This window comes from Lissotriton vulgaris, chromosome 5, assembly GCF_964263255.1.
Source record: "Lissotriton vulgaris chromosome 5, aLisVul1.2, whole genome shotgun sequence".
In the NCBI taxonomy this organism is placed as follows: domain Eukaryota; kingdom Metazoa; phylum Chordata; class Amphibia; order Caudata; family Salamandridae; genus Lissotriton; species Lissotriton vulgaris.
The window spans coordinates 914,682,223-914,696,096 of NC_141693.1; the positions used below are offsets into that span (position 1 = coordinate 914,682,223).

The 13,874-nt window shown below is 41.8% G+C and overlaps 1 protein-coding gene across 1 annotated transcript in view; it reads right to left on the reverse strand.

The window, feature by feature from the left end:
• KNDC1 (kinase non-catalytic C-lobe domain containing 1) overlaps positions 1–13,874 on the reverse strand; it is a 757,927-nt gene that overhangs the window by 525,542 nt on the left and 218,511 nt on the right. Inside the window, exon 6 of the mRNA XM_086922530.1 lies at positions 11,765–12,699. Coding sequence (XP_086778656.1) covers positions 11,765–12,699 — 935 coding nt within the window. The remainder of the gene's footprint in view (positions 1–11,764; positions 12,700–13,874) is intronic.

Here is a 13,874-nt window from a genome sequence, read left to right on the forward strand (position 1 = left end):
AGCACGAAACAAATACAAAATGTTTGGTAGCATGGTCATTTTTAAAAAGTTTCCTTTTCCTATGATAGCCAGATGTAGTCCAATAACCCTCCTTAGATCCACCTTAGCACTAACTCGGACCCCAAAATAAACCTCTGAATCTGCTTGTCTGGAATCATTATAATCTATGTTATCTGTGCATATAACAATCGTTTTCGCCTTGTTCAATGCATAGCCAGAAAGGCGCCCATAACTCTCGGCAATCTTTACTATTTACCTGATTGCCTCTGCTGGATTTGTGGTGAGCACTGCAACATCGTCAGCGTATGCCAATACTTTAGTCTCGTACCTCCTAGTTATTATCGGTTCGATCTTCCCAGTCTGTAATAGCTTACTCACTAGTGGATTGATATATAAAGCAAATAAAATAGGGGAACAAGGGCACCCTTGCCTGGTCCCCCTAGATATAATTATATTACTAGATTCCTTCCGCATGAGTTGTAATCGAGCTCTTGGTTGACAATACATTGCCTTAATTACCCTTATAAACTGTGATCCGAAGCCATTCAGCTCCAAAATCCCCATAAAAACTCCCAAGACACCCGATCGAAAGCCTTTTCGATATCGAGGAGGATCATAGCCATCTGGCCCCCCGTCCCGGTTATGATGTCAAAAAGAGAAATAACCCTGCGGATATGGTCTGTAGTTCCTTTACCTGGTATAAAACCGTGTTGCCACGGGGAGACTAGATGTTCTATAACCATCCCTAACCAATTGGCCAAGATCTTAGAATAGATTTTCGTGTCTGAATTAATTAAAGATATTGGCCGATACGAAGATGGATTATCTTTTGGTTTCCCTTTTTTGGTGAAGATTATGATATCCGTTTCTTTCTAAGACTCAGGGGGGCTTCCACTATATTGTACACCCCTAAACAGGTCTACTAAGAGGGGTGTTATAGTTATTCCTAAAATCTTATATACCTCCAAAGGTATTTTGTCAGCGCCAGCGTCTTTCCCTAGGGCCATTCCATGCAATGCTATGTGGACTTCCTCCAGAGTGATTTCTTCGTCAAGCTTTTCTTTCATTGACCCCTCAAGGCCCCCACCGATTTCAATGCTTGTCACTAACCGCAATATCTCCTGTGCGACTTCAGGGCTACCTTTATTAATGTCATCTTGATATAGGGTTCAATAGTAATCCTGAAACCCCTTGATAATATCTTCAGGGTCGCTAAAAGCTTGTCCGTTTATTTTAATAGAGGGTATTAAATTCAGATATATCTTCTGCCTAGTACGTAGGGCTAACCTTCTAAATCTTGCTCTCCGTTTTCATAAGAACCATTCTGATGGGAATATTATTCCTCTGCAGATCTTTGTGTTAGCCACTTATTTATTAAATTCTGCTTTTAAAGCGATTATCCGATATTGCATTTGAGCCCCCTCTAATCCCGGTGCTATTATCAAAGTATGTTCCTCTTCTGCCTTGGCCAAATCCCACATTAATTGTTGGTTTTTGATCACGCGCTGAGTCTTAGCCCTGGCAACAAAACTGATGGTTTCACCTCTAAGATCGGCCTTAAAAGAGTCCCAAACAACCCCCCTACTAGCACTGAATCTGTTTATATCGAATAATTCTTGTGACCATCTCTTTACGTGTGCAATATATTCGTTGTTCACTAGCAATTTTCTATCAAACGTTCATTTGCTCCGAGGTCTCTTAAAATTTTCTATTTCAATTTCTATAATTAAAGGGTTATGATCGGATATTATCTTTGAAAGTTTCTTGATGCCAGCCCTGTGTAATACATCCCTTGTCCCATAGCAATAATCAATCCTGACATATTTTATGTGCTGACACGAGTAGTATGTATACCCGGGGTTATTCGGATATTTTGTAGCCCAAATATCTACCAACCCATGGCTAGAGTTGAAAGTCCTGTAAACCCTAGGCTTCCTACCGCAATATCCCCCTTGTTTCTGTTGATCCAGAGAGATATTAAGATCTCTACATAAAATTAAAGGGTTGGGCCATGTGGCAAGTTCTACTTCCGAATCTTCAAAAATCTGAGGATCATCTCGATTTGATCCATAGATCGAGCACATGGTGCCTCTCACTGCTAGTTCTACTATAGCCCACCTCCCCAATATATCCACAGCCTTGCATTTGTCCAAACCTAGAGCGGTCTTTGCTAGAATAGCCACCCCTCGAATATTTGAGGTCTGAGATGTATATGCCAAGATATTATATACACCAAACCTCAGTAATTCTCTTTTCCTCCCAAGGAATGTGGGTCTCTTGTAGGCATAGTACATCCATAGCATTCATTCTCATAAATTCAACTTGTCTTGCCCTCTTTGCCCTATCACTCTGCCCCGATACATTCCATGAGTAAATAGTTATCCTCCCCATCCCAATTTCGTTGCGGGTTCCCAAACAGCTCCTCTTCGTAATCTTTTGCTCTTTTTCTCTTCCATCTTTAGTCTCATGATCTGCTTTCTATTTTTCTCTTTTAGCTGTACACATGCTTCGTTATTAATATCATTTCTGGATATGTTTTTTCCCCCCATTTTTCCATCCAACCCCTTTTCCTTTCCCCTCCTCCACCCCAGCCTCATACACCCCCCACCTCCTCCCCTGTGCTCCCGCCTTCCCACTCGAGGCATTCAGACTTTCCTGAGTCTGTACATGATGAGTGTGCTACACAGACCGAGAGCCTTAATGCTCATATCTTCCTCTCCTTTTAACCTACATGCTGCTTGCAAACAAAACAAAAAAAAACCCCAGATTTCTCTCCAAGAAAAAAGATAAGTGAACCCGCTACCCCTTTCACCATGTTTTCCCAACCCACACAAGTTTCTTAAACAAATTACATATATATATATATATATGTTTTTTTGCCTTTGTTTTTGTTTTTTCCTTCCTTCTTTCCCCCTTCTTACCCATGATCAGATTCTCTTTACTAAATTAAGTACTAGATTGGATCTAGCCCGACAAGCCATCTAGGTACTCTTTAGCTTTAATTTCTGACAGAAAAAATCTAGTTTGCCCCTCCCAGATTACCTTTAGTCGTGCTGGGTTATTTAAAAAGGCTTGAGCATTTCTGTCCTGAAATGGCTTTTAACGGTGGAGTGGCAAAAATCAGGACAGACAAAGTAAGAAATCACATTCCAGGTTCTCTTTGCTTCTGGCCTGGCTTTTTCACAAACCGCTTCGAGCAGAAAAAGATTGCCAAAATATACCAAAATGGTATGTTGAAGTGCCCCTGCCCTTGCTGGCTGCTTCTGTACAAAGGGAACACAATGTGCTTGTTGCACCTCTAAAGCCCAGTTCCAATCCGTAAGTTCGGGGAGCGTATCTCGTAATAGGTCGACCACATATGAGCGGACATCAGCCCCCTTGACCCCTTCAGGAACTCCAAGCACCCACAGGTTGTTTCTTCGCAGCTTCCATTTGATGTCAACTAACTGTGCCTTATTTGAATTTGCTAAGGATTGGCTTGTTACAAGGTCGGATTCTGTAGAGAATATCCTGGACTCAACATCAGTCAGCCGTTCCCCAAATATGCTACATGTCTTGGTCAGCTTCCGTACCACTCCATGCACCTTTCGCATCGCTGCCTGGGCCTTATGTCCATCTTGACGTGTCTCCTTGCGATGCATTGATATGGCCTGATGGTTAGATCCTTGCCACCCTGTCTCCTTTTTTATTCCCTCAAAACAGTTCTAGCCTTACCGCCATTATCCTCATCCAGATCGTTATTGCTCAGTTCTGTAGTATTAACTGACGAGTCCTCCGACCATTTGCCACCATCAGAAATCGCTGGGTTCCTTATCTGGTTCCCTGTCTATATTGCCATCATTGACCCTATTAGCCCTAGAATCGCCTTGAGGCTGACTAGTAAACCTAGCGCTTAATAGGTGCTCTTGATAAAGTAAGTTCGAGGCGTCATGCAGGGGAGCCAGTTCACCTCCACCCATAACTGCCTTGCAGGGGTTTTCTGTATTGAGAGCCGTTCCGACATTCGGCATATCATCCTCCTTTCCCCCCGGTATCAGCTCTAGGGTGAGGGGAGGCGTCCCCTGGCCTACCTTCAGTCTCAGCTGAAAGTAAATTCTCTACATCTCTCAGTTCCTCTCGCAGTTGGCCCTCTGCCGTACCTGCAATCCCTGGACATACCCTGCTCTGCCCCAGCTCTTCGAGACCTGGAACTGCTTTTCCAGCCAGGCCTCTCAGTAGTTCAACCACAGTAGGGCTAGCCGGGTGACCCTTCTGTGCGCTCCCGCCTCCTCCTTTCTTCGCGGATCGGCTACTGCTCCCCTTCGCCCATGTTGTGGAGTCTGCGCTGGTTATCCATCTGCAGCCGCCGTCCCGGTTTCCTAGATTGAATCACCAGCCTCAGATTGCCCTCTCAAAGCCAGATGGGCCATCCTCGCCTTTGTGGCTCCCGCTGCTGCCTTTGGTCCCATGTCAGTGGTCCCAGCTTCAGCTACAGCCTTCACGGAGACGTAGCCAGGTATCATCTGCTGTGGTCCGTGGAAACCTCTGATTTTATTTTGCTGAAGTGTCAGAGAACCGAAAGCCCAATGACGGTTCCTATTAAGGGCCCGATTCCGATCTGGGTCGGAAAGCTCTCCGACCAAGCCGGATCTGGGGTGTTTTCCGACCGAGCCGGACTCCTGCAGTCGCACTGCGCGAATATGATGCGGCCACATGCTGCCGGACTCGGCTTGGTCAGACTCTCATAGAAGTCAATGGGAGCCGGTCGTATGACGCGTACATGGGCTCCCATTGACTGAATGGGTATGGCTCGTGCAAAGGCGCCCCCTACAGTGGGTACGCGCCAGTGCCATCCACACCGTACACGCCAGTGTTGGGGATACCCTTGGGTCTCCCCCTGTGTTGGAGTCTTAAGGCTGCGGGAGACTGAGGGTCCGACGCGGAACCCCAAAGTCATAGTCCCGGACGTTTTGCGAGCCGGAAACTTCGACTCGAACCGCTGTCCGACGCTTGCATCGGACTGGCTTGGTCGTAAATCGCATCCATTTCACAGCACGGTTTGCTTATGGAGGAGACGTACGGAGCTGTTCAGACCCGGAAACTATTCCGTCGGTGATTTTCATGTTACTCGCATCGTACTTGCTCGCTCGTACAGCTGTATGAGTTGGGTGGAAAACACCTTTATGGCTCGTATTTTTTCTGTCCGGATTGCGTTCGGTGCACTTACGAGTGAGATCGGAATCGGGCCCTAACTGTAAATAGCTCCTGCAGATCCTTGGGGGGTGCTGTGATTCCACGTTGCAATTTGCCGGGTTCATCATTCCATATTTTTCAATGCAGCATTTGGTGATTTTGACTCTCTACTGGTCTGTGCACAGCTACGGTCTCATGCGACCACCATCTTGCCCCCATTTGCTAGTAATTTTCACATGAAAACCAGCTTTCATTTTCTTTTTTATTCTAAGGATTCACGGCCAGATGTAGGTCGCCAAATACTGTTCGGTAACGGCCGATTTCGGCCGTTACCGACCGGTATTTGGGATTTGACATGTAGGGGGCCTCATATTTACAGAATCGGTATATTTACCAATTTGGTAAATTTACAGAATCGGTAAAATACCGAATCGGTAAATATACCGATTCTGTAAATCCATATGTAGGTGGCACTGTAATCAGTGCCACAGGCCCTTACCGAATCGTTATTTACCATGGAATACTATTTCATGGTAAATAACAAATTCCAGTGTACATGCACATCTGTGCATGTACACCTGTGCCATGTGGCACACAGACATGCCCTAAGGGCATGTCTGTGTGTCACATGGCACACAAGCCAGAAACAGGGGTGAAACAGGGTGTCAAAGTGACACCCCGTCCCCCTTGTAAAATCGGTAAATTTACCGATTCGGTAATTACCGAATTGGTATTTGCTATGGAATCCTATGGGCTTCAAGGCCCGTAGGAATCAATGGCAAATACAGATTCTGTAATTACCGAATCGGTAATTACCAAATCTTACCGATTCGGTATTTTTACCGAATATTTTACCTACATAGCAATTACCGAATAGTAAATACCGAATCTGTAAAATTCGGTATTTACCATTCGGTAATTTGCCATTACATCTGGGCCCTAGCCTTGTCATAAAAAGTGAGATTTTGTGGTGTTCGTTAAGTTACTTATAGTCGTATTAATAGGTGACAAGGACGCTAATGAGAAGAATCTATGTGTATCTGGTAGAGACAAGAAAAATATTAAAGTAACTGTAAAAGAATGACAAAAACTATGACCTCTGCGCGACAGTTAAAGAGATAGAGACTTTCAAGGTCATGCTAAAGGCAAGAGTGCTGAGGATACGTTTTACAAGAATGAGAGAAAAAAATAAACAGTGTTTCTTTTTTTATCCCAATGTTAACACCCCTAGCACAGAAAATTCATATCACATTAATTATACATTCCATGCAAATACCTCGCATGAGGGGTAGACAACCAAAATTACAGAATGGGTGAGGAAAGCAAAAACATTTTCAAGAATTTTACCATGGAAAGGTAATTTAACATTTCAGCAACAATTTAAATTAGAAAATTCAGATTAGGCTAATCCAGAGAGGCCTGAAGTTTGCTAGAGCAGGAATAAAGAAACATTAAGGGCCAGATGTAGGTCGCCAATTACCGTCCGGTAACGGCCGATTTCGGCCGTTACCGACCGGTATTTGGGATTTGGCATGTAGGGGGCATTTTAATTACAGAATCGGTATATTTATCGATTCGGTAAATTTACAGACTCAGTAAAATACCGAATCGGTAAATTTACAGATTCTGTAAATCAAGATGTAGGTGGCACTGTAATCAGTGCCACAGGCCCTTACCGAATCGTTATTTACCATGGAATACTATTCCGTGGTAAATAACGAATTCCAGTGTACATGCACATCTGTGCATGTACACCTGTGCCATGTCGCACACAGACATGCCCTAAGGGCATGTCTGTGTGTCACATGGCACACAAGCCAGAAATAGGGGTGCAACAGGGTGTCAAAGTGACACCCTGTCACCCTTGCAAATTTGGTAATTTTACCGATTCTGTAATTACAGAATCGGTTTTTGCCATTTATTCCTATGGGCTTCAAGGTCCATAGGAATCAATGGCAAATAGCGATTTTGTAATTACAGAATCGGTAATTACCAAATCTTACAGATTCTGTATTTTTACCGAATATTTTACCTACATAGCAATTACCGAATAGTGAATACCGAATCGGTAAAATTCGGTATTTACCATTCGGTAATTTGCTATTACCTACATCTAGGCCTTAAGAGTGCGAGGCAGATGCAAACCCCAAAACGTACTTGTGTGTAACAGAACACCCACCCCAGTTTTTCTACCACATATTTGTTTAATTTCTTTAATTTAATTGTTACGTTCAATGAGATGTAGAAAACCTGGCTAGCAAAACAATTAATTATCTGAAAATTGTTTAGATAAACCTTTCTCCTCATGAGGTTTTTCAACGATATGTTATCGTTATTTCTAATACTGGGGATGCAGAAAAATGGAAAATCAACATAAAGAAGCCTGCAAGAATATCCTTTCATTTAAAAATCTGCAAGAAAGCTAATAGCCAGCACAGAAAGAATTATCAATTTATACAATGACAAGTTAGAGAGTATGGGGGCGAAGATTGTAGTTATGTTTCAAAGTGAAGATATTTGTCTTGTGCCTATTTCCGTGGTGATGTCCAATAACCTTACAATGTACAGTAGTGGGTAGTTTATCTAAAATGTTAAGAGAACTCCACCTGTCAGCTTATACGACGTCACACAAAGAGAGTGTGTGTATACCCCAATGTAAAGCTAGAAATTCCATTACAGATTTTTTTTGGTGCTATCAGTCTCTATCCAAGGTGGCAAAGGGCGCACTGGGTCTATAGGGATCTAACCATGGGCTTTGAGGTCGTTTGCCAATGGTGTCCTGGGGTCCCTCCAACTGTGGCTCTGCAAACTGGGCAAAGTACTACACTTGATGGGTATCAGTAAAAGGTTTCTCAAAAAGGTAGCGTGGTGGGATCAGAGCATATAATATAACAGTCAAGCTGTTCCAGCCCAGGCCTAATTTTTTAAGAGAAAGAAAGTTCTTTACTAACACAGCATTCCTAATATACTACGCATTCTTAAGGTAGTTCTATCACAGAGTTGATCACACCTATTTTGTCGCTTAATACCTACTTCAGAAGCCCAAGGTGATTAACCTAGGTTAATATGCCAAGGTGCCGCTTTGGTGTTGGTGTGACTACAAGCATACCTTACCACTGGAGGACTCATTAGGCAAACGTTTGGTCAGTTACATGTATTAAGCAGTATGCCAAGTAGGTATTAAGCAACAAAGTAGGTGCAATCAATTCATATTTTTATTTTAGCATGCAGAGTGTGTGCTAGAGTCATATTTGAGCACTACCTTAGGAGTGGAATCAGGGAGCTAATTTCCTTGGTCTTGATGAAAAGCCTTGGTGACAGGCTTGAAACATGTAGACCCATAGGAAGGCACCTAGAGGATTAAATAAAGGATTCACCAACCTACTAGGCAGATATTTTTAACCCTCTACACAAGAGCCCTCCCACTCCTATTTACTTACATCATCCTATTAAACTATGCAGTGCTCTCTGGTACTTCGTATGTAGCAGCAAGTCTCTTCCCTCAGCAAAATGGGAAGAACCTGATGACGAAGCGTGCCACCAAGGGGCAACCCTGGTGGGTGAGGGTTATCTAAAAAAAAAACATCGTTTTTTCCCATCATCCTGTGGTGGGTTAATCTACGTCAGAACAGACAGGCCTTCGTTTGTTTGTTAGAACTTAATTAGTAGGAAGATGGGCCTTTTTGTCAAGTTTACTTCTTCCCCTCCCCCCCCCCCCCCTCCCTGTTTTTTATATTAAGGTGTAATGGCCAAAATAAAAGTCTGAATATCATTTTCACATGCAGTCTTCACTCAGTACAAGGCCCCACATCCATTTACCATGCTAGTGACTTTCTCCTCCAAACAGATGCCATTAGAAAGTGTCTGCAACTCGAAAGTCTTTGAAGATACAATGTCATTGAAATATTTCTACTATTTTATCCTAGCAAGACATGAGACTGAATCGGTGGGCAAATCCATTGTTTTTACTTATAATATGAAACTATGGAGGATAAGCCTCAGAATATGATATCTTTAGGCCAAAAAAATACAAATTGAAGCATATAGTTGTGCTTATATTAAAAATGTAAGACACCAACGCAAGAGGAGATGAGAACTGTTTCATGTCCTGAAATTATCAAGCGAACACAAACCTTTAATAACTATTTGATTATCTGGAATAAATGTAGGTTTTTGTCAAAGCTCTTGCGTGAGTCTTAGGCAGCTCATTATTAAAACTACAGTCACTTATAGAAAGGTCATTGAAGCAAGGAACAGCCACATATAGAAATTATAATGGCTTGTAATCCCACCACTGAAAAAAATAACAGATCTAGTTCTACTCGCAAATGAAGTAATTGTGTGAAACGGAGGTATTCACCACACATGTGTTAGACAAGTTACTATACATTTAGGTGAAGTCCATCTCTAAAAAAGCGTAAACATTACTGCGAATATTTCAATTACTAATATTCCATTGTAGCTATATACAGACAAGGTGATAATCTTGGTTAAGACATGCAACACTTATGTGATCTCAACATGCCATGTAGAATGAAATTCATAATTTACTTACATACAGCAATCCTAGCCACATGCAAACAGGACATTCTCCATGGCCGTTGGCGTGCCTACCAGATCTGACCCAAAAGCCTTCTATGTAATTGTAATTGTATTTATATACCGATTACTATCCCTGACGAGGCGTTGAAGCACTTTACGGCGAGTAGCATGCTACGCGACAAATGTGACTCTAATTGCTCTACTCTAATGAGCAACTACATCCTCTTGCAGATGTCATCAGAACATTCCATTTGACCTTCAAATCTTGATTAGCTTCAACGAAGATGAGTCCCTGCTGTCACTACTCATGTTTCCTAGCTACTGGTCATTGGAGATTGGAATAGCTAGTGGTGGTTGATAATGAATCCTGATTACACAGACATCATTGACTTCAATGACCACATCCAGCTCTGGTGCTCCACTGTATTATTTCCTTTCATAGGTTCTTGCTCCACACGAAAAAGTTTCCTAGCATTACTACATACAGAGATCATGCCAACATCAACCTCCCTTTCATTAGACCACCGCAAGAGACTTTTGCTGGGGCTTCCTTTAAAACCCCTAACCGCATGAAGTCCATGCTGAATGCAGCAGATTGTCTTTTGAACCAGAGTAACCTATAGAACTGCAACATTAATAGCTAGGGTTGTGCAGTGGCTCTCAGAACAAAACAGGATCATATTTGAGTCCCTCTATGATCAATCAATGGTCTGAATCATCCATGTCAAATTTCACTACTGCCTTTGTCTTGCTTTGTAGATTGTAGTCCCTAATGACACTAAACCTCATAGTTTGAAACGTTCTGCCACTTTCTATTTGCTAGCCTCAAAATGAACACTAATTTAGATGATACCTCATAACATGGCTCCTTATCCAAGAACTTTGCTATCTGCCACCCTTCCCCCTTTGGGTCACCCCCAGAATGGCACACTACAAACTGCAATTACATAATACAGCATCACAACCACAAGTTATGTACAAATGTTCAATTGTTCCGTCCCATCTTTATAAGGGAAGCTAACAAAGGTAGGCTTTTTGACTGAACACTGAGGCAAATCCTGGACAAGCATCCTCATCCCCACAAAGTATGGACAGACATTGGATAACAGATGTGCAGTAGGCTGTTTCCTGGAAGCGTACATCTCATTGTGTGAGGACATAATATCTAAACATTTAGCTCTGCTGTCCATAAATATCAGAAGATAAACTAAAGGTATAACAGAGCATTGCCAACACTTAAGACTGAATCTTCAATCAGAGTTCCTACACCCTAAGTGAAGACTGCTTTCTCTGTGGTACCACATATTATCACAGAATAACCACACAGAGGGCCTCATTTGCAATATTTCGCAGAAGGGCAGCATCGCAAGCCTTCCTGCTGTGCTGCCCAATGGCCAAAATAAATGGCAGGAATGTACTGTATCTATCAGATAGGTCCCATTCCTGTCCTTTCGCGTGTTCTGACGCACAAATGGCTGCCATGTGCAAGAGCAGGCACCCTTGTGCCATGGGGCAATGGTGTCTGTGTTTTAGGGGTGATTGTTTTTGAGCAGGAAGGGACACCTTCTCAATAGAGACGATTTCCACTTTCTATGTGTGCTGTAAAATATTTTTCGTGTTGAAAAATGTTGTAGTAGATCGCCCTTTAAAATCATCCGGTCATTTAACAGTTCATGAAAAAGTATTGTGTTAGCGCCATAACAGCAAGTCTAACTCGGTAGATTATTACAAAATTAAAACATATTTATAAACAAATCGTTCCTGTGAGGTTGAACAAATATAATAATGGTTGGAGAGTAAACTGAAATGAGGGAAGTTTTGAAAGCATAGCATATAAGTGGAGCCGTTGCGATTCTACGACATACATAGTAGGAAATTATTTTCCTCTGGTCTTTTTCAAAGACACACAGTTAAAGCAAACAACATTTTTTTAAAGGATTTAAGATTTCTGCATACAATATGCATTTCACAGCATGCCAAACTTGTACTACTTGTTCAGTGCTTCAATCCAATATTATCATTTTGTGATGTAGCAAAAAGTAGGTACTACCTGCTCGCACTCAAGTGTGCTTTTGGACATCAGGCCTTTTTTGCAAGTTTCTTCATCATTTCCATTTGGGGAATTGCCTGCACCTTGGGGGTTTACATGACTTGCTTCAACTTTTATCCTTCCAGGACTAACAACCAATGGCAATGTCTTCTCATTCATTAAAAATACAGAAGCTTCAGCTGATAGGGTCAACGTTTGAACAGAGTTCTCCAGTGTTGCACAGTTTTGTGTCATTTGTGTATCAGCAGGAGGCTCATCTATGTGGCCCCGTACAGCCGGAGACCTCAAGAACGGTGTGTGGTGTGGCAGAGATTCGACTTTTTCATTATAAGATATCAGAATCTTTTGAACTACTGTGCTTGTCCTAGGGGAACCCAAACCACTGCTTTCTTGAATGTCATTAAAAATTAGGCTTGACTTGGGAATAGTTGGTTGATCTAATAGTAACTCATTAAAATCCGAATATTCCATTTCCTCTTGACTGCAGCTGGAAAGTACTAAGTCCTTCCTGAGCAACACCTTTTTCCTGCTTATTTCTGGTAATTTGGATTGAAATGTGCAAGTATTGCTTCTGTCTAGAACTCTCTCACACTGATACACTCTTTGATCTTCTGGTGGACATGATTCATTTACACAAAATGTGTCCTTACTGAGGTAGTACGCCCCATTGTCTTTCTTTGATACTATGTCCATTTCAGGCTTTTTTGACCAATTTGGAAACTGCAAATGACAAGTTCTTTCATCATTTATTTCCACTTCCTTTAGTCCACTTTCTTCATGTTCATTATTTTCTACCATGCCGTTTAGACGTTGGCTGTTGTATGAGTTAGACTGCAAGTCTTTAGCAGGAGACAAGGGTCTTGCTGTTTTTTTCTCATTTGGCAGTGACTCAATTCCGTGATGCATTTTTCCCCTCCAAGAATGCTCACGTCCATCTAGGTAAAAGATAAAAATAGATTTAAGCAAAAAGAAATAGTTTGTCAACTATTATACATGTTATCATTTTCTGTAATTGTAACAATTTGGTCTGGATTTTGAGTGCCCTGGAATAGTTTCCATCATTTTCAACCCTGAAATTACTTACTCGGGGTCCTCATAATTCTGGGGTAGGTAACTAACAGGAGATTACAACAGTTCAGCAGCCAAAATCTTTTTGTGAAAAACAAAAACTTGTAATACCGGCATTCTATTATGGGTCCATTGAAATAAGCCACTTGCAAGTGAGTACGCAAGGTTTGATAATCAAGATATGTGTAAAATCATTTCAGATTCTTCCATAAGGAAAAAAAAACTATAAAGATATTGGGTGTATGCATGTGACGAAGGCGCACAAATCAAACCTTCATGTTCTTCACTCCTTTCAGTAATGCCTGTAAAGAAAGTTTTATTGTGTTAGGAATTTAAGTGCTGCATACTAGGATCAATACTTACTTACCATGTAAGAATGTTTCTCCCTATGACATTTTCCCACCTTGGATTAATTAACTTGAATTTACAATGGTAAAGTGATAATACTACACTAAGGGCCTGATTTAGAGGCCCTTCTGTCTGTATTGCGGAGCATTTTACCTGTGCCATATCGAGACTCCTTCTCCTAACAAATTTAGAATTGGCTGCTGGCCCTGTGGCCAACTCTAAACATTGGCAGGGATTGCTGTTACAGGGTTATTATCAATGTTGTAAAACAGCTGCTTCAAATTTTTACAAAGTTTTACATTTCTTAAAAACAATCTCCCAAAGCAGGAGTTTGTTATTGAAAAATGGAAAACTAATGGGCCCTATACCATGAGAGGTGTCTCCCATGGTGTAGGAGTAATATTCTTTTTCTTTTTTTATGCCCCTAAACTCGAGGGTTTGCCTTGAGGTGAGAAACAGCAAAGAAAAACATAATATTGTCCTCTCTAAATCAGGTGGATGATGTTATATGTAAACGTTTGACAGCCCGTACTCTTTCCATCCATCAGGGAAGTATGTAAAAAATACTTTTGGTCCATGTTAGAAATTGAGTTTCTGGTTAGCTAAAGTACACACCCTGGCCAGGCAGAATCCACCACTCTAATCACTGTAAGCTAGATACACAAATCAGATAACCTGTGCTCACCCTCTGGTA